Source organism: Dictyostelium discoideum, assembly GCF_000004695.1.
Source record: "Dictyostelium discoideum AX4 chromosome 4 chromosome, whole genome shotgun sequence".
NCBI lineage: Eukaryota > Evosea > Eumycetozoa > Dictyosteliales > Dictyosteliaceae > Dictyostelium > Dictyostelium discoideum.
This window is the reverse complement of record NC_007090.3, coordinates 515979-535978: the sequence shown is the minus strand read 5'-3', so window position 1 is coordinate 535978 and position 20000 is coordinate 515979. Positions and strand designations below refer to the sequence as shown.

The window sequence follows — 20000 nt, the reverse complement described above, 5'->3', positions numbered from 1 at the left end:
ACCAGATTTTTCATAATTATGGTTTTAAAATAAAAACAAAAAAAAAAAAATTGAGATTTCGAGTAATTGTAAGATGTCACCATTATAATATTTTTCATTAAAAAAAAGAATTAAAAAAAATTAAAAATAATTAAAAATAAAAAAATAAAATGAAATAAAATTAAAATAAAAATAAATGATTAAATTTTTATTTATTTTTTTTTTTTTTTTTTTATTTTTTTTTTTTACACAAAAAACTAAAGTTAGTATCAATGTAAGATACAAAAAAGAAATATTTCTTCTATCCTTAAGAATACATTGTCAAAAATAAAAAAAAAATATATGATAGAACCAAAGTGTAAATGTGTGGTGTTTTTGGGGAATTTGTGATTTTTTTTCTTCAAACTTTATTATCGATAAATAAAAATTTTTATATTTTGGGGTGATGAGATTGTGTTAACACCAAATTGTGTGTAACATAACATGTTGCTTTTATTTTGGATGGCTACATATTGTTTTTTTATGTTGTTGTTCAAACAAGGTTATCATTTTTTAATTATTTTTAATTTTGATATTTTTGATATTTTTTTTTTTTTTTTAATTTTATTATTATTATTTTTTTTTTTTTCCTTATCATTTTTTTAAATCTTTGTTTTTTTTTTTTTTTTTTAATTCTTTAAAAAATATTTTTTTTACTTTTTTAACCAGTGTAGTAAAAAGACTATTTACTTAGTTTTGACACCATTACCTTTTTCTTTTAAAAAGAAAAAAAAAAAAAAAACAAAAAATTGAAAAAAAGGTTTATATGATGGTTTTTTAGTAAAATTAAAAAAAGGAAATTTTTGAAAGAAAAAAAAAAAAAAAAAAGAAAAAATCCACTTCATTTTTATAAATCTAAAAATAATTTTTTTTGAATATTTTTTTTTTTTTAAAATTTTGATATTTATTAAAAATCTTATTTAAATCTCATTATGAGATTATAAAAAAAAAAAAAAAATTTTATTCTTTTCGAATATGCAATTCTACAAATTTTTTAATTAATTGTAAAGTAATTATTTTTTTTTTTTTTCTTACCAGTATAAAACTTTTTTTTTTTTTTTTTTTTGACCAATTAATTTTTTAATTTTACTTTAAATTTTTTATTTATTTATTTATTTATTTTTTTTTTTTTTTAATTTTTTTTTTTTTTTTTTTTTTTTTTTTTTTCTTCTTAATCAATACTCCAAATTTTTACAAGTTTATCTAAAGAACCTGTAATTAATTTTTGATTATTAAATTGTAAAGAGAAAATAGTTTCATGATGACCACCAATTGATCTTGAATCACGTTCGTTGTAAATATCCCAAATTCTAATGATTCCAGTTTTTCCAGAAGAGATAATTTTAGATTGATCAAATTGAACAGTCCAAACATAATTTTTTTGACGAGTTTCACTCGGAATAAAAGTTGAGATAGTTTTACCCGTACCGATATCCCAAAGTTTAATAGTACCATCACATGAACCAGTGACAACTTTTTGATCGAAAACATAACAGCATAACACATCTTCAGTATGTTGAGTGAAACTTCTAACCTTTGAAGAACTTCTTGTGTCCCAAACATTTGATGTTTTATCAACACTCGCACTAACCACCAAATGGTTATACCCATTACCATGTGTTGCGACTTGGTCAGTTTTAACACAATAAATACCACCAGTGTGGCCCCTCAAAGTCGATAAACACGAGCCGGTTTCAGCATCCCACAATTGAATAGTTTTATCCAGTGATGATGTAATACACTTATTCTCAACATCTCCTAAATAATTAATACAAGTTACAGCCTCTTGATGATTTGTATATGTGAATAAGGTTTTCTTTGTTTTTAATGAAAATATTTTACAAGTAAAATCAGCACTTGCTGTAAAAACTCTTGAAACATCTGATCCAGATTGACGTTGATAATCAACTGATTTTATACATCCACTATGACCTTTTAATGAAAATAAATATCTACTATTACTACTACTACTATTACTACTACTATTACTATTATTACTATTATTATTATTAATTATATTTAAACCACTCTTTTTTGAAATACTACCAACAATTCCACTATGATGATTATGATGATGATTTCCACTTATATCCCAAACTTTAAGTTTTTTATCTTCACCACCACTTAGTACCATACCTTGATCATCGATTAATTTTACACAAAATACGCCTTTATCATGACCTTTTAAAGTTGAATGATTAAGTTTATTATGAAACCAAACTTTTTGTTGTTTATAAATTTTAATATAATTTGATTTCCATGTTATTGATTCTTCAAACTTTGATTTATTAATTAATCTATCGCTACAATATTTATTCCAAAGTTCATCATCATCAATGATTTGTTTCCAATGTTTACATACTCTTGATAAAGTATTCACAAAATTTGGTTTAATCTCTCTAAATATTAATATTATCAAATTAATGGGTAATATTATATTAATTGAAAAATTATTTAAAATTGATGATGATGATGATGAAGTTGATGTTGAAATTGGTGGTGTATATCTTTTATTATTACTACTACCTGCGCTTATTGATACTCTTTGTGTTCTAGTTGGTGGTTGTTGTTGTTGTTGTTGTTGTTGTTGATTTATATTTGAATTTGTCGCATTATTTGTTGTTGTTGTTGTTGCTGTCGTATTTGTCGTATTTGTTGAAAGTGTTGTTGTTGGTGAAATAGTTGGTAATTGAATATTATCATCTAAATTCATAATGAATGGATGTTTTAAAAGTTGATTTGCATCTGGTCTTTCCTTTGGATCACGTTTAAAACAAAGATTTAAAAAATCGAATGCTTCTTGTGACATATGTGATGGTATATTTGGTATTGAATTCGATGATGCAATATGGTACATAACAGCTGCCAACTCTGTAATATTTGACCATGGTGGTTGTGCTGTTGCCATCTCTACAATCACACATCCTAATGACCAAATATCCGATGATCTACCATGTCCTGTTTGTTTAATAACCTCTGGTGCCATCCAATATGGCGTTCCTTGCATGCTTTTAAATTGTGAAACAATACCTGAAAATGATTTACTACATCCAAAATCTGATAATTTTACAATACCTTTTGTATCAATTAATATATTTGCACCCTAAAATAATAATTTTAATATTAATACTAAATATATAAAATATATATAAAATATATAATATAATATATAAAAAAAGGAAACAAACCTTAATATCACGATGAATAATTGAATTTGCATGTAAAAATGATAAACCTTGAAGGATTTGTTTTGTATAAACTTTAATAACATTTTCAGAGAATGCACCAAATTTTCCCAACAATGATGAAATTGATCCACCTGGAATATATTCCAAAAATACACTTAAAAATGATTGATCTAATGATGTTCCTAAATATCTAACTATATTATCATGTCTTAATGATCTCATCACTTCTATTTCTTTACTAAATGATAAAATCATCTATATAAATATATATATATATATATTAGTAACTTTAATGAAATATATAAATATATATATTAATTTAAAATTTACATTTTTTAATTTTGGATCACTATTAATATCAACGATTTCTAATTGTTTAACAGCAAATAATTCACCTGTATCCTTATTTAAACCTAAATATACTGAACCATATCCACCTCTTCCTAAAATTTGTCCTTTTTGCCATTTTATATTATGATTAGATATTAATTCTTCATGTTCATTAATAATTAATGATGGGAAATCTGTATGCTGAATTATATTATTATTATTATTATTGTTATTGTTATTATTATTATTATTATTATTATTATTATTATTATTATTATTATTTAAATTACTATTGATGATATTATTATTAATATTTAAAAATGTTGGTGATAATGGTCTAGGTAACTTAATTCCCCCATTTTCAAAACTATTATTAAATTGTTGCTGTTGCTGTTGTTGTTGCTGTTGTTGTTGCTGTTGTTGTTGCTGTTGTTGTTGTTGTGGTTGTTGTTGTTGTTGTTGTTGTTGTTGTTGTTGTTGTTGTTGTTTTTGTTGTGATTGAAGTGGTGGAGAAGGTGATAATGGTTGATTAAAATTATACATTTGTTGTTGCTGTTGCTGTTGTTGATAGTGAGGTTGATGTGGTTGATAAATTTGATGAGGTTGATCAATAGTATTTAAAAAGTTTGAATTTTTTGGTGAATTATTTTTTGATAATTCTTCAAAATGGAAATCTGTTTGCTCGAAAATAAATGATGATTGTGGTGATGAAGAAGGTGGTGATGAAGAAGGTGGTGATGGTGGAGGAGTACGAAGGGGTGGTGGTGGTGATGGTGAATTTAAATTTAATTGATGAATAATATGATGATGATTATTGTTGTTATTATTAGTTGGTATGTTGTTTACACTACTATTACTATTACTATTACTATTATTCAAAGCGAATCTAGGTGAACCTGGTGGTGTACGAAGTGGTGGTGTAATTTCTCTTGATGATGATCCAATACCATTATTATTACTACCTGTACCACCACTATTATTATTACTTCCATTTAATGAATAGAAATCTAAAATATTTATTGAAGTATTACTGTTATTGCCTAAAAATGGTGGTGAATTTTTTGGAGAGGATGAAGGAGGTGATGGAGGTGGAGTTCTGAGTGGAGGTGCATTTGACCCTTTTCTGTTACCCTGTTGTTGAGGTATAACTATATTATTACTACTACTGCTACCACTACTATTATTACTATTCATATTCAAATTCATATTCATATTCATATTCATTAAATTATTATTACTATTATTATTGTTATTATTAAGTATTAATGATTGAGTTGGGGATAATGATGAAGAGAGTGGCTGTGATTGTGGTGGTAACTGTTTTAAAAAGAATTTAGTTGAGATAATTTTAGTTGGATTTAATGCCTTTAATTCAAAATACATTGTCAATGCTTCCATTATATCATCTTTACTCTTTACTGTTACTTTATCACCTTCGTAATCCTCATATTGATGAATAGAAATTGGACATTGAAAATCTTGTTCCAATTGATTCATTAATCCTCCATATGATATATTTGAATTAAATTTAATAATTCTTATATCATCACCTAAAATACATTTAATCCTAATCTATATATATTTATATTTATATTTTTATTTTTTTATAAATTTATTTATTAAATATATTTGGGTCAGCAATCAATTTATTATTATTATAGAAATAAAAAAAATATAAAAAATAAAAATTAAAGATAATAATAATAATACTTACAAAAGGATCAACAAAATTTTGAGAAGGATTATTCAACCATGACATTTTTCATAATTACAACACTAAAATTGATCTTGTGTAAAAAAAAAAAAAAAAAAAGACAATTGTACTATTTTTATAATTGTAATGTTAATTTTTTTTTATTAATAATTTTTTATTTTTTATTTTTTGAGGGTGTGTGATTGTGAAATAAAGTATTACTTTATTATTACAACAAGGTATCGTGGTGGGTTAAAAAAAAAAAAAAAAAAAAAAAAAATTTTTCATTTTTTTTCATTTTTTTATTTTATTTTTTTTATTTTTTTTTTTTTTTGTGTCCAAAGATATTTTTTTTTTTTTTGTGTAAAAAACAATTCGAATGGCTCTATCCATATCAACCATATAAAAAATATTGGCAAAAATTTTTGGAAATGATACTTTTTTCAAAAAAAAAAAAAAAAAAAAAAAAAAAAAAAAAAAAAAAAAAAAAAAAAAAAAAAGAAAAATTGTTAAATTTGTTTCTGTTCATCAAATATCCTCAATTATTATAAAAATTTGAGCGATAAATAATTAGATTCTTAAAATAAATTTTTAAAAAGTAAAAAAAAAAAAAAAATATATAGAATGCAATATTGCATTTATTGTTTGTTTTTTTTTTTTACCAAAAAATTAAAATAATTGTTCCAATTCAAAAAAAACAAAATCTAAAAAAGAATAAAGTTAAAAAAAAAAAAAAAATAAAACAAACTGTTGCTCCTTTTAATTATATTATTAATTTATTTTTTTATTTTGTTTAATTTTTATTTTTTAAAATAAAAATAATAATTATTAAAGAATAGAATTAAAAAATATCCAAAAAAAAAAGATTTTTTTTCAAAAAATTAATTACTGTTTTTTTTATTTTTTTATTTTTTTATTTTTTTTTTCTTTCAACACTTACAAAAATTTTTAACCACTACTTCTGTTTTTATTTATATATATTAAATATATAAATAAATATAGAAATGAATAATAGTAATAGTAATAGTAATAATAATAATATAGAAATGAATAATAGTAATAATAATAATAATAATAATAATAATAATAATAATAATAATAATAATAATAATAATAATAATAATAATAATAATAATAATAATAATAATAATAATAATAATAATAATAATAATAATAATAATAATAATAATAATAATTATATACCATTATATTTACAAAAATATATTATAAAGATATTATGTAGTTATATTAATACAAATAATAAATTAGTAACAATGCCAAATGTAGAACTTTATCGTATTGATGAAGGTGTAATAAAGAGGTTAATGATGAATTTAGCATTGGTTTCAAAGGAATGGTTTAAAACTTTATCAAATAATTTAACAGTATCAATTGATTTCAATTATAAAGAGAATAATAATAATAATAATAATATTGGTGATGACAGATATTCTATAATTAAAATGGAAAATATAAAAACTTTGAAATTACATTTTGACCAAAGACATAATCAAATTTATGAAATGATTGGTGGTATTGAAAAACTTGAAATACCAATAAAAACTGTACATAAAAAATTAAAAAAATTAAATTTATCATCAACTTTAACAAATACAAATATAAATAATAATAATAATAATAATAATAATAATAATAAATTATTTAATAGAATTATAATTAGAAATTTATATTTTGATTTCCAATTATTACAAAAATTTATAGATACATTATATCATAAAAATAATAATTGTTTAGCAATTGAAAATATAACTATTGCAGAATTAGAGATTAAGAAAAATATTGGTATTAGTGATATCATTGCATTAAAGAAATTTGTAAAGAAAGTTATAAGATTAACACTTGAAGATCCATTTTCAATGGAAGTAGTTTTAGAGATATTTAAAACATGGTCAAAATCAATTCAATATTTTATAATAGATGGTGAAAATCCACCAAATCTTCTTAGCAAATTAACAGGTTTAGATAGTAGTGGTAGTGGTATTGGTAGTAGTAGTGGTAGTAGTAATGGAATCAACTATTTCTCAAATCAATTAAAAGAATTAAACGTTTGCAAAATGCCAATAACAATTCAAGAATTAATTGAAATTTTAAAATCAAATAGAAATTTAATAAACCTCTCTTTTAATTTTTGTTTTGATTCTTTAATTTATTTTTTATCAACAGAATCTGAAAAATTAAAAGATCAATCAATTAAAAGATGTTCATGTAATAGTTTATTTAAATTTATTGATAATAATATTAATAATAATACTAATAATGATAACGATAAAATTGAAAAAGAATTAATTGAATTTGAAAAATATTGGAAACAATTAGTTGAATTATTTTCAAATCAAAAATCATTAACATTTTTAGAGATTGGTCATGATTGTGTATTTAATAATAAGTATAGTTTTATGAGTTGGAAAGAAAAGAAACCATTTCCAGAGAATGTTGATAAAAAACTTGGTATATTAATTTCATCAATTCCAAATTTAAATAATATTAAATTCTTTTCAGGAACAACATGTGCAAATCTTTTCTTTGAAATTGCAAGTAGAAATCAATCTATTACCTCAATTAAACCATCTGCAATCAATAGGTATTGTAACCCTACAAAATACTCTGATGATCTTAAAAGATTATGTGAAAATTTCTCTCATATTCAAGAATGTTCTTTAACAATATTACCAGATAATACTGTTTACTTTAATTATAATAAAAACAATAATAATAATAATAATAATAATAATAATAATAATAATAATAATAATAATAATAATAATAATAATAATAATAATAATAATAATAATAATAATAATAATAATAATAATAATAATTATAATGATAGTGATAATAATAAATAAACACTCACTAAATTATTTTATTTAAAATATATGTATATATAACTTTTATTTTTTGTTTATTTTTTTTTTTTTTTAATTAAAAATCTTTGGAATTGGAATTGATAAGATTGATAAGAATTTTGGAATGAATTTGTTATGAAGTGTTTTTAAAATTGGTGATTTAAATAAAATACTCATTAATAAAGTATTTTCATCAATTAAAATTTCTATAATAAATATTGGTTGGGGTTGTTGTTGATTTTGTTCACTATTAAAATCAATATCAAATGATAAATTTTGACGAGCATAATAATATAATTTTGTTTGTTGATCAACACTACCAAATGCTAAGCATATAATACCTTGTTTTGACATAACTGATTCAATTTCACTATTATCAATTGGTGAATCTAATTGAATATCAATTTTATGACCATCTTCAAGTGATAACCATAATGATTGAAATAATTCTGGTGATAATTCTGGTTGTTGATCTAAAATAAATGTATCAATTAAATTATTTGGTGATGATTCAATTTCTTTTAATAATTGTTTACTATTATTATTTTGATTATTATTATTTTGATTGTTTTGATTATTATTTTGATTATTATTTTGATTATTATTTTGATTATTATTTTGATTATTATTTTGATTACCATCAGTAATTGAAAGTAAATAATTCTTTTGATTTTCTAAAAATTGTAATTTTTCATTTTCAATTTGTTTTTTATTTTTAATGAATTTTGTAGAATGTTTACCAAATAAAACTGATAGAGTATTAAATTCATCAAAGATTTTATCACGATATTCATTAATTTCATCCTCTAAAAATGTATTGATTGAAGTGGTTTGTTTTGAAGAGTTTATAATTGAAGCTGCTTTATCAATATCTAATAATAATATGATTCTTGAATAGAATAATGAAATTTCATGTAAACCTGGATCTTGAGATAAATCAGAACAACATTTCTTTAAAATTCTCTTTAAAATTGGTAACATCTCACCAGGACGATCGAAAAACACCTTTAAACTAGTGGTGAGTAATTGAGTTTTAACAAAAGTTGGTTGTTGATCGAATTTCTCATTGAAAAACTCTTCAATGATGTATGGTGAATTTACTTGAGAATTTGGTGATTCGCCCAACATCCAAAGCACTGATTCATTAGCTGATGGTGGTAAAGTGTAATTTGAAACACTACCAATTCCAATTAAATTTTCATTTATATATGGTAAAACTGTTTTCAAATGTTTTGGAAATACTCTTAAAAAATCTTTTAATGATATCAATATAAATGATAAAATACCTTCATTAATTGAAATGTTGTCATCGCCGGCACCACCTAAATTTGAAGAAACTGAAAGATATGGTAAAAATATTTTCTCTAAAACACTTTCATCAATTGGATATTTCTCTTGAGTATTTTTATGTTTTTGAGCTATTACAGTGATTGCATTAATTGATTGTTTACATAAGGAATGGTCACCTTCGTAAACGTATTCTGATAATTCTTGAAGTATTTCATCTATTGATTCTATAAATGTTTGATTGGAGGCAATCTCTTTCAATACTTGAACTTTTAAAGTTTTAATATACAATGGATCATCGAATTTACAATAGAAATGTTTATAATATCTATTGAATAATCTTGGTGATCTACTCATCAATAAATGAATATGATGAAGTATTGTAAATGATGTTTCATTCGATTCTGAACTCTCCATCAATGTAATCAATGGTTCTTTAATTCTTTCATAAACTTGTTCTTGTATCTCTTCAAATTCATCAGTATATTTTAAAAATATTTTAATTGTTGATAATGTTAATGCACTATTTGAATGACTTAATCTATCATCTAATAAATTCTAATAAATAAAAATTAGTATATATATATTTTATTTTATTTTATTTTATTTATACATTACTAATATATCTAATGATTCATCTTCAGAAGATGGTGTATATCTTGATAAACATTCTAAAATTATACATTGTGACCATTCATTAAATTCTTTAAATTTTATCATTAAATGTTGAACTAAATCAAAAGTGAATGACCAACCTGGTTTAATTTCATTTAATGTTGAAACCGCATTGACTATAACTTGTGGATCTTGATCCATAATCATATCGAATATCTTTGGTATTATAATATCCAAATCGAATGCTTCCTTTGATAAATGATATAATTTCGCTAAACCTAATAATGCTGTTTTTCTAACATATCCTGAAAAATCTGTTAACGATCTATTAATTTCAATTGTTGCATATTCTAATGTATTTTTTGAACTATTTAAAATTGTTAATATTTTATTATATATACATATTATTTTTTTTTCTTTTTTTTTTTACATACTCTAATGAACATAAACTTCTTAATGCAAGGCCTCTAATAATTGGATTTCTATCAATACAATCTCTCTATAAATATATAAATATATATACATATACATATATATTTTAAATATATAATATAATATAAAATGTTAGAATGAATTGAGGAAAAAAAAAAATAAATAAATAAAAATTTAAATATTTACTCTTAATGTATTTACAACTAATAATAATAAATCTGGATTACTTTTTGAATAATGTACAATGTATAAATAGACTAATTTCTTTATTATTATATCATTACTACTTGCAACCATGATAACATCAGGGAATAACACTGATACGTCCATACCAATGGTCATATAATAAATGATACGTTGTAAAATATCTTTAATCTTATCGGCATTTCTTTCATTGATTGCTGTTGATAAATTATTTTTAATTAGTCCTAATTCACTCTTTTTTATCTCTGAAAAGTATGAATCTTTTCCGCTGTTGTTGTAATTCGCTGTTGACGTCATCTTTAAAAAAAAAAAATATAAAAAATGAAAAAAATAAAAAAAAAAAAATCACAAAAAAAAAAAAAAAAAAAAAAAAAAAAAAAAAAAAAATTTAGCAAACTTAGGAATTCCTTATCTGAAAAATAAAATAAAATAAAATAAAATAAAATAAAATAAAATAAAATAAAATTAGTAAAAATTAATTATTGATTTATTATATATTTATTTATTAATTGATTTATTTATTTATTTATTTATTTATTTATTTATTTATTTATTTATTTATTTATTTATTTATTTATTTATTTATTTATTTATTTATTTATTGTTTTTTTTTAAATATTTGAAATGAATAATAATGAAATGATTAATATGATTAAAATTGATAATAATAGATTTTGAAAGATATTTCTTGCGTCAGAGTATTGATGAGAATCATCAGATTGAGTTAAATATTTGAATACTTTTGATATACCACTTTTACCATTGGTTGTAACATTGATAAATATCATTTCACCATTTTTAATATTACTAAATGTATTATTCGTTGCTTGAATAAAACATGTTATCATTGTATCATTAATATACTTTGCTTCATTACAATTTAAAATATCACAACCACTACAATTACCATTATTACCAATTATTGTAACTTTATCAATTGGATAATAGAAATCATTACCAATAATTGTTAAAATACCTCCTTGTTTTAAATTAATTATACTAGTTTGATTAATTGATGGTGATTTATAGATAATATTAAATGTTGATACTATATTATTATTATTATTATTATTATCAATATTATTAAATAATAATTTACAAGTTTTATCATTTGGACCATTAAATTCAATGTTGCATTCTAATGATGTACTATTATATGATTTACATTCTTTTTCTATTACTTCATTATTACATTCAATTGTAATATTTGTATTATTATTTAAATATTTACCAAAAATAATGATTTCTCCACCATTGGTATCGAATAAGTTTGGAATCGATACATTTTTAAAAATTGGTATTGTATCAATTTTTACTTTATTTGATAATAAACCACATACATCTAAATACAATTCACCAAGAATATACTCTTCATTCATTTGAAATGATATTGATTTATCATTATTATTATTACTTTCATTATTAAATGTTATTGATTGATTTGAAATAATAATAATTGTTTCATTACTATTTACAAAACCTTTACCAATACAAGTAACAATTTCATTTGAATTTAAATTACATTTATTAATCAATGGTGATTCATATGAAAATGATGATTGAAATCTTTGATGACCAATTTCAATTTCATAATTAACAATACCACAAAGATTTTCAATTAAAAATGAACATAATACAACACTTTCAATAAAAGTTGTTAAAGTTGATTGGATTGTTTGATTTAATTGTTCATTTAATATTTTAATTGTTGCTATTGAATTAATATTACTTGAATTTACATATAATAATGTAAAATTAATAAATTTATTACCAACCGATGGAATTTCATTAATTATTGCATATAATTTTACATCTACATTGATTGAATTTGATTCGATTGAAATATTAAAATTATAAATTTGATTTTGTACTTTTAATATTAAAACTGTTTCATCATTATTAATTGATTTTATTTGATTTTGAGCTTGTTTACCATTGATTTGAATGTGAGTTGAATTAATATTACCAAAACAACTACCAATTATATGAATTTCATTATTGACTTGAGAATATGTTTTAATGTGTGGAATATCATAATATAGTAATAGTTTATTTGTATTTTCAACACCATTAATTGATACAGTGATTGGTGATGAATTATTTAATGTTGAGTTTGATAATGGTTGTAAATTACATTTTATTTCATTTGAAGATGATGAAAAAATTGAACAAATTGAATCACCAACTGTAACTGATATATTATTATTATTTGAAGATGGTGATGAAGTTAATCTATTACCATTGATTATTAATAAACCACCTTTTAATTTTGGAATACTATTTACACTTGATGGAATTGGTGGATATGTAATTTGAAATTTATTTGACCAATAATCACAACAACCGACTTGAACATTTAATTTTGATGAGAATGGATCTGAATAATTAAATTTTAATTTAATATTTTCGAAATCAACTGAAATAATATCATTTGGATCAATAATATTATTATCAATTTTAACGGCAACAAATACTGATTGATTATAGAAATTTGTACCAGTTATATTAAGTATTGATTGGTTAATATCAATTTTTTCAATATTTGGATCTTGATATGTAAAATTATATGTTTCACCATTTTCCCAAATAATTGTTCTATTTCCACAACCTGGATAGACTCTCAATGTCAAATTTATTCTATCAGGTGTGTTTGTTTCAAAATAACCCACTACTCTATAATAATTATTAGATCCATAATATTGATCTTGTTCATAATTATTTTCAAATATAACAAATACTCTTTCTTTTAATTCTAAATAATAACCACTTAATGTTGTATTTCCACCTCTAGTCTTTGGTTTAAAAGGTGAAATTAATAATGGACTTGGGAAAAAACCTAAATGTACATCAAAACCACACATAACAAATATACCATTTCTTGCAGTACATGCAAGTAATTCCTCTGAATACATTTGTTCTCGATCAGATTCTTTCACTGGTAAAGTACAAATTCTAATTGTATCATTTAAAACACAATTAAAACTCATATCATAACGACTTTTATGATTCCAAATAAATGAAATATTTGTATAATAGATATCAGATCCTTTATATTTAACTACAAGGGAGTCCATATGAGTTTCATATCCTAATTATAAAAAAAGAATAAGGATTGGGAAAAAAAAAAAAAAAAAAAAATTATAAAAAACATAAAAACATACCAATTGGATAGACTAAATTTTGAGAGAAGATCTTGGAAATTAGAAAAAAAATAACAAATAATAGTATAATTTTCATTTTAAAAATTATTTGTTATATTTGAAAAAGAAATAAAAAATGAAATACCAAAAAATAAAAAAAAAATAAAAAAATTGAAAAAAATTATAAATTGTAATATTTTTATAATAATTTATTTTTTGATTATTGTGAGTTTAAAAATAACCTTTTTTTTGTGTGGTGATTATTTTTTTTAATAATAAAAAAAAAAAGTGGGTTTAAAAAAAAGGATTGAAAAAAAAAAATTGTAAATGATATTTTTATAATAATAATTTATTTTTGGATTATAGTGATTGTGAACTGTTATTTTTTAATAATTTAATAATATTTTTATAGTAATAATTTATTTTTAGATTATTGTTACTGTTATTTTTATATTATTCAGGTCATTGATGTGTTTTTTTTGAAAATAACCTTTTTTTATGTGGTGTTTAAAATTTATGGTTATTTTTTATAATAATTTAAAAAAAGTGTAAGCGGGTTTAAAAATAACCCATATTATTCCAAAAATATGATATTAATAAAAGCCATTGATGTGATTGTTTTCAAAATCTCCTTTTTTATTAGTTTTTTAAACTTCACATTCTTTGAAAAATCAAAAAATTTAAAGTGATAAAAAACACCTTTTTAACAATAAAAAAGCTATTTTTAGGTTTTTTTTAAAAATAAATAAATATTTTTTTTTTATAAAATTTTTTCCATTTAATTTTTTTTTTTTTTTTCTATTTTATAGTGTTTTAAATATTGATCAAAAATATTTAAAAAGAGTGTATTTAAAAAGAAAAGAACAATAAAAAAATAAATTAAAAAATAATAAAAAAAAAAATAATAATAAAAATATTTTTTAAGGAATTAACTAACAAAAATGAAAAGATTGGTTTTTTTAATTACATTTTATTTGGTGTCCATAGTTTATTCAAAAACTAGTTGTATGTATTAATGAAATAATTACATATATTTAAAATAAAATGATAATTTTGCTAATATTTTATAAAGTTATTATAAATAAGGATAATATTACTTTTTTTTATGATTCAAAGGATGAATACGTTTCAAAATATAGTTTTAAATATCAAAAAATTATTCAGGAGTATAATTTTGATTGTAATGTGGATGGTGATGAGAGAATTTGTAACTTAGCCTCAGATTTCAATTTAAAATATAATTTATATGAAACTTTAAATATTGGATTAAATGAGAGCTCAGCTTTTTCTCAATTTTATACTATAGGTTTTCCACCTATTTTTGAACCAGATATAAAACCATCTACAAGAGGTGGTATATTCAACACAAATATCACATATCTTTTATTTTTATTGAATCTCACACCACTTGTGAAATCGGATTATTGTAAAATTGAAATAGAACTATTTCAAAAAACAAAAAATAGTTCTGATTTTTCAATGATGACCCCAGTAGGGTGTGGCAATTTTAAAATGAATTTTTTTTCATTTTCTTACAATACATCCTATCAGAATCCATATATCGAAAGAGTTGAAATACAAGGAACAAAGGTGGTATTAATTGGAACCAATTTCTGTATTGAACCATTTCCAATTGAAATTTTAGTAGAGAACACAACAATTAATAACAGTTTAATAATTTCAAATGATCATGAATTGATTGAATTTTACAACTATTATTCAGATGTTTATTGTTCATCTTTTGAAATCCAATTATTAGTGTGTAAAGTACCATCAAACAAAAAGAAATTAATATATCCTCCAGTATTAAACTATATAAATAGTATTCCAAGAAATAAAAATGCTATAATTACAATCATTGGAGAGAGATTAACCTCAAACTCATCTCAGGTCAAGGCAGAGGTAAAAATAGGAAAATCCAAATGCTCAATTTTAACTCTATCTCCAAAAAAAATAACTTGTAATTTAATTGACAATGCTAATTTAGAAAGCAACTCATTAGTAACATTGAATGTTGATGGTATCTCCAACATTAACAATCTATATTTCAACTATGACAGACCATACATTTCATCATACAGTATTTCTAATGAATTTTTGACTTTGTTTTGGTAAAGAAGACTCTTTTACTATTTATAATGATGGAGTTCCTTCTAATTTTAATAATGTTAAAATTAATGACCAAGAAACAATCATGTCATTCACCATACCAAAAACATTGAATTATGTTAATTTGTCGATAAAATCATACGAAAGCAAATCAAATAGTATATTTATTGGATTATCATTCATGGCAAAGTTTGTTACTCAACCACTTGTAAATGGATCTTATTGCATTGTTAAATTATATAATACAAGTGCTGGAAATAATTTAGAAAACCCAGTGTTATCATTTTACTCAGACTCAAATGAAGAAATTAAATCAATAGGAAAAATTAATCAAAATTTTTCAAATGATTTAGATTATTTATTTTATATTGGTGTGGGCTGTGGCACAAAAGATTACAAGATTAAATATGGTGGTAAATCACTCATGTCAACATATAATTATAAAGAACCTATAATTAAATCATGCTCAGTATTGAATGAATTAATTATTTGTACTGGTGAATTTAACAATCAAGGCTTTTATGACAAAACTACTATAACAATTTCAGATCAAATAATGACTCCAATAAGTATAAACTCCAATGAAATAACAACTAAAAAGGAACCATTTTTAACTAGTGTTTCAATTAGGGTTAGCTGTTGTGGTATTTTTTCTGATCCATTTACATTCACCGTTCAACCTACCATTAAGAATACAACATCTGCACCTTTCAATCATGATGGTGGTACAGCATTTATATCTGGTGAAAATTTTCATTCTGAACACCATGTTTCTCTTGATTGTGATGGACATAATTTTGGTTGTAAATATTTAAACTATTCCTCTTTTTCATGTGATGTCAAAACCAGTGATTGGTTCAAAGGCCCTCATGATAAACTATGTACAGCAAAATCATTGAATCAAACGATTCCTTTTAATATCACATTCATTGGACCAACAATAACCAACATTAGTGCAATCAATAACTATCAAAGGGACCACTGGGCAGTTTCAATATTTGGTTTCAATTTTTTCACAAGCGAAACAATACTCTTAATTGATGATGAAACAAGATGCACAATATCATCGGTGATTCAAAAAGAAATATCATGCATGATCGATAATGATACCTTATCAAGTTTCTTTTTACCAAGGATAAACTCAACATCTGAAATTAAAGTCATAGTTAATCAAAAAGTTGATAGCTCTATGTTTAAGTTAATATTAGAAAATATTTCAACAAATGAAAATATGGATAATGGTAAATCAGAAATTAATGCTGTATTAGTTGAAAAGGCTACTATTATCCCAGTTCTAGGATTCCTTTTTTTTATAGGCTTTGTTTGTTTCGTCCTTTGGTTTTTTAAAGTACCACAACGTTATTTTATGAAAATTAAAAGAGAAACCTTACTTGAAAATGCAAATGCACATGCTGACCAAGGTGACAAATATTTAGAAAGGAAAGACTTTTTGGAGAATAATAGGAAATCTCTTTTGGATATTTTTGACAATGAAATAATGGCTGATCAACAATTGAGACTTATAAATAGAAATAAAAAAAATCTTGAATTAAAAAATAATAATAATAACAATGATGTAGCTTGTTCATCAAATAATAATAATAATAATAATAATAATAATAATAATAATAATAATAATAATAATAATAATAATAATAATAATAATAATAATAATAATGTTAATAATGGTAATAAAAATGATATAATGGCCGACCAACAATTGAAACTTATGAATAGAAATAAAAAAAATCTTAATTCAAAAAATAATAATAATAACGATGATGTAGCTTGTTCATCAAATAATAATAATAAAAGCAATAATAATAGTGATGATGGTAATAATAAAAACAATGATGTAGCTTGTTCATCAAATAATAATAATAATAAAAGAATTAATAATAGTGATGGTAATAGTAATAACAATGATGTAGCTTGTTCATCAAAAAATAATAATAATAATAATAATAATAATAATAATAATAATAATAATAATAATAATAATAATAATAATAATAATAATAATAATAATAATAATAATAATAATATTAATATTAATAATAATAATAATAAATTAAAACTAAATTAATAGGTAAAGTTATCAATATTATCTTTAATTACAACAAAATAATTGTTTGAGTGGACATTGGGTGAAATTATGTAATAATAATAATAACAATAATAATAATTAAAATTTAAAATAAAATAAAATAAATAAGTAAAATTATCAATATAATCTTTTATTATTATTATTTATTATTTATTATTTATTATTTATTATTTATTATTTATTATTTATTAACTTGTAGTTTTAAAATGATTAGATAAATCTTGAACATTGAATTTTTCCAAATTAAATCTTGTATTTATATAACTTTCAGGAATGATTGGATATGATGATGGTTGACTCTTTTGTTTATTATATTGATCATTAAAAGTTGATAATAAATTATTTTGTTGTGATTGTTGTTGTAGTTGTTGTGCTTGTAATGCTGCTTTCTTTTTTGTTAAAATTGTAATTGGTTGAACTGGTTGTTTTTGACTTTGATGCTGTTGTTGTTGTTGTTGTTGTTGTTGTTGTTGTTGTTGTTGTTGTTGTTGTTGTTGTTGTTGTTGTTGTTGTTGGTGTTGTTGTTGGTGTTGTTGTTGGTGTTGTTGTTGGTGTTGTTGTTGGTGTTGTTGTTGTTGGTGCTGTTGTTGTTGTTGTCCTCTAGGTGAAGCAGGTGGAGAAATTGGGTATGGTGAATATTGATTATTTACCTGTAAATTATTATTGTTATTTTTATTATTTGATTTTGGTGTAATATTTTGTTGTTGTTGTTGTTGTTGTTGTTGTTGTTGATTATTATTTGGTGTTTGAGGTTGTACTTGTTGCACCTGTTGTTGTACTTGTTGTACTTGTTGAACTTGTTGTTGATTATTATTATTTGGAGTTGTAGCATATAATTCTTTTGGATATTTTAATTTTCTTAATTGTACCCATTTACGTAATCTATTAAAGAAAGGAAAAGAACGATAAAAGTTACGTTCTTTTGAACCACTAATTTTCTTACCAATTGTTGGTAGATCATTGATTACCACCCATTCGATTTTACCAATTTCTTTTCTAGTACGTGGATAGAAATAAGTTTCTTCAGGTACACCAGCTATAATGTAAAGTTTAATTTTCTGTTCCTTTATATTCAATTCAATGTAATGACGTTCATTTAGGTAGGGCGAAATATCGAATGAAGTCTCTTCGAAAACTTCACGAATTGCACAATCTGAATCGGGTTCATCCTTATTGACTTTACCTTTTGGGAAACCCCAACTATTGTTACTACCATATCCTCTAACGAATAATGCTTTCTCTAAATCTTGATTCAGTATGATTGCACCAAATACTGGAACTTTGGTTTTATACTCTGAAAACTTTTTCAAAATCTCTTCGACAGATGATTGATGTGCTTTCAAAATTGGACAATTCATAAAGAAATTCTTTGTAAACTCTCCCATTGAATATTTTGGTAATTGTGGGAAATCTTCTCTATAAAAATCATCATAACTAATAAAAAAATAAAAAATTAATTTTATTAGATCATCCTAATCATCATCTTCATCATCTTCGTATATATATGTGAAAACACTATTAATGCTATTATACTTACAACCAATATGCTGTTTCAATTTGAAATAATAAACGTTCAAATGATGATAGTTCTTCTGCAGGTATCTAAAAACAATATAAAATTAAAAAGAATAAGAAAAAAAAACCCAATATTAATTTAAATCCTACTTCAATTATAATATAATGAGTATCATACATTTAATACAAATCTTGATGATAAGTCGTCAAAAATCTCTGTTAAAGTTGGTGCTTTAGGTTTTTCATCTGTAATAGATTTAATTGGTTGTTGTTGTTGTTGTACTGTTTGTTGTTGTTGTTGTTGTTGTTGAATAGCTGCATGTTGTTGTTGTTGATGATGTTCTGCCATTGCTTGTTGTTGAGCCATTACTGCTGCTTGTTGATGTAAATGTTGTTCAAATAATGCTTGATGATGTAAATGCATTTGAATTTGACCATGTGAACCACCGAATGGATGATGAGGATGCATATGAGGTGGCATTAACATACCATCTG

At 22.3% G+C, this 20000-nt stretch overlaps 5 protein-coding genes and 1 pseudogene across 5 annotated transcripts in view; 2 read left to right on the top strand and 4 right to left on the bottom strand.

Moving 5' to 3' along the window:
* Nucleotides 1-1189: 1189 nt before the first annotated feature.
* mkkA (protein serine/threonine kinase) lies at nucleotides 1190-5295 on the bottom strand (the record flags this gene model as incomplete). Its single annotated transcript, XM_634073.2, has 4 exons — nucleotides 1190-3121; nucleotides 3207-3461; nucleotides 3537-5108; nucleotides 5251-5295. The coding sequence occupies 4 exons, from the start codon at nucleotides 5293-5295 to the stop codon at nucleotides 1190-1192; spliced, it is 3804 nt and encodes a 1267-aa protein (XP_639165.2).
* Nucleotides 5296-6233: 938 nt separating this feature from the next.
* On the top strand, nucleotides 6234-8096 carry DDB_G0283321 (hypothetical protein; the record flags this gene model as incomplete). Its single annotated transcript, XM_634072.1, has 1 exon — nucleotides 6234-8096. The coding sequence occupies one exon, from the start codon at nucleotides 6234-6236 to the stop codon at nucleotides 8094-8096; it is 1863 nt and encodes a 620-aa protein (XP_639164.1).
* Nucleotides 8097-8168: 72 nt separating this feature from the next.
* On the bottom strand, nucleotides 8169-10931 carry ap4b1 (adaptor-related protein complex 4, beta 1 subunit; the record flags this gene model as incomplete). Its single annotated transcript, XM_634071.1, has 4 exons — nucleotides 8169-9941; nucleotides 10002-10365; nucleotides 10433-10497; nucleotides 10617-10931. 4 exons carry the CDS (start codon nucleotides 10929-10931, stop codon nucleotides 8169-8171), a joined length of 2517 nt encoding a protein of 838 aa, XP_639163.1.
* Nucleotides 10932-11245: 314 nt separating this feature from the next.
* tgrI2 (IPT/TIG domain-containing protein) lies at nucleotides 11246-13871 on the bottom strand (the record flags this gene model as incomplete). The annotated part of the gene is made up of 2 exons (XM_634070.1): nucleotides 11246-13722; nucleotides 13796-13871. The coding sequence occupies 2 exons, from the start codon at nucleotides 13869-13871 to the stop codon at nucleotides 11246-11248; spliced, it is 2553 nt and encodes an 850-aa protein (XP_639162.1).
* Nucleotides 13872-14715: 844 nt separating this feature from the next.
* DDB_G0283341 lies at nucleotides 14716-17969 on the top strand (annotated as a pseudogene; the record flags this gene model as incomplete).
* A 209-nt stretch (nucleotides 17970-18178) lies between these two features.
* The window catches only part of dcp2 (mRNA-decapping enzyme 2), a gene marked incomplete at both ends in the record, with an annotated part of 2057 nt that continues 235 nt past the window's right edge, over nucleotides 18179-20000 (bottom strand). The window contains 3 exons of the mRNA XM_634068.2: nucleotides 18179-19424; nucleotides 19528-19592; nucleotides 19684-20000. The exon at nucleotides 19684-20000 is cut by the window's right edge and continues 235 nt beyond it. Coding sequence (XP_639160.2) covers nucleotides 18179-19424; nucleotides 19528-19592; nucleotides 19684-20000 — 1628 coding nt within the window. The remainder of the gene's footprint in view (nucleotides 19425-19527; nucleotides 19593-19683) is intronic.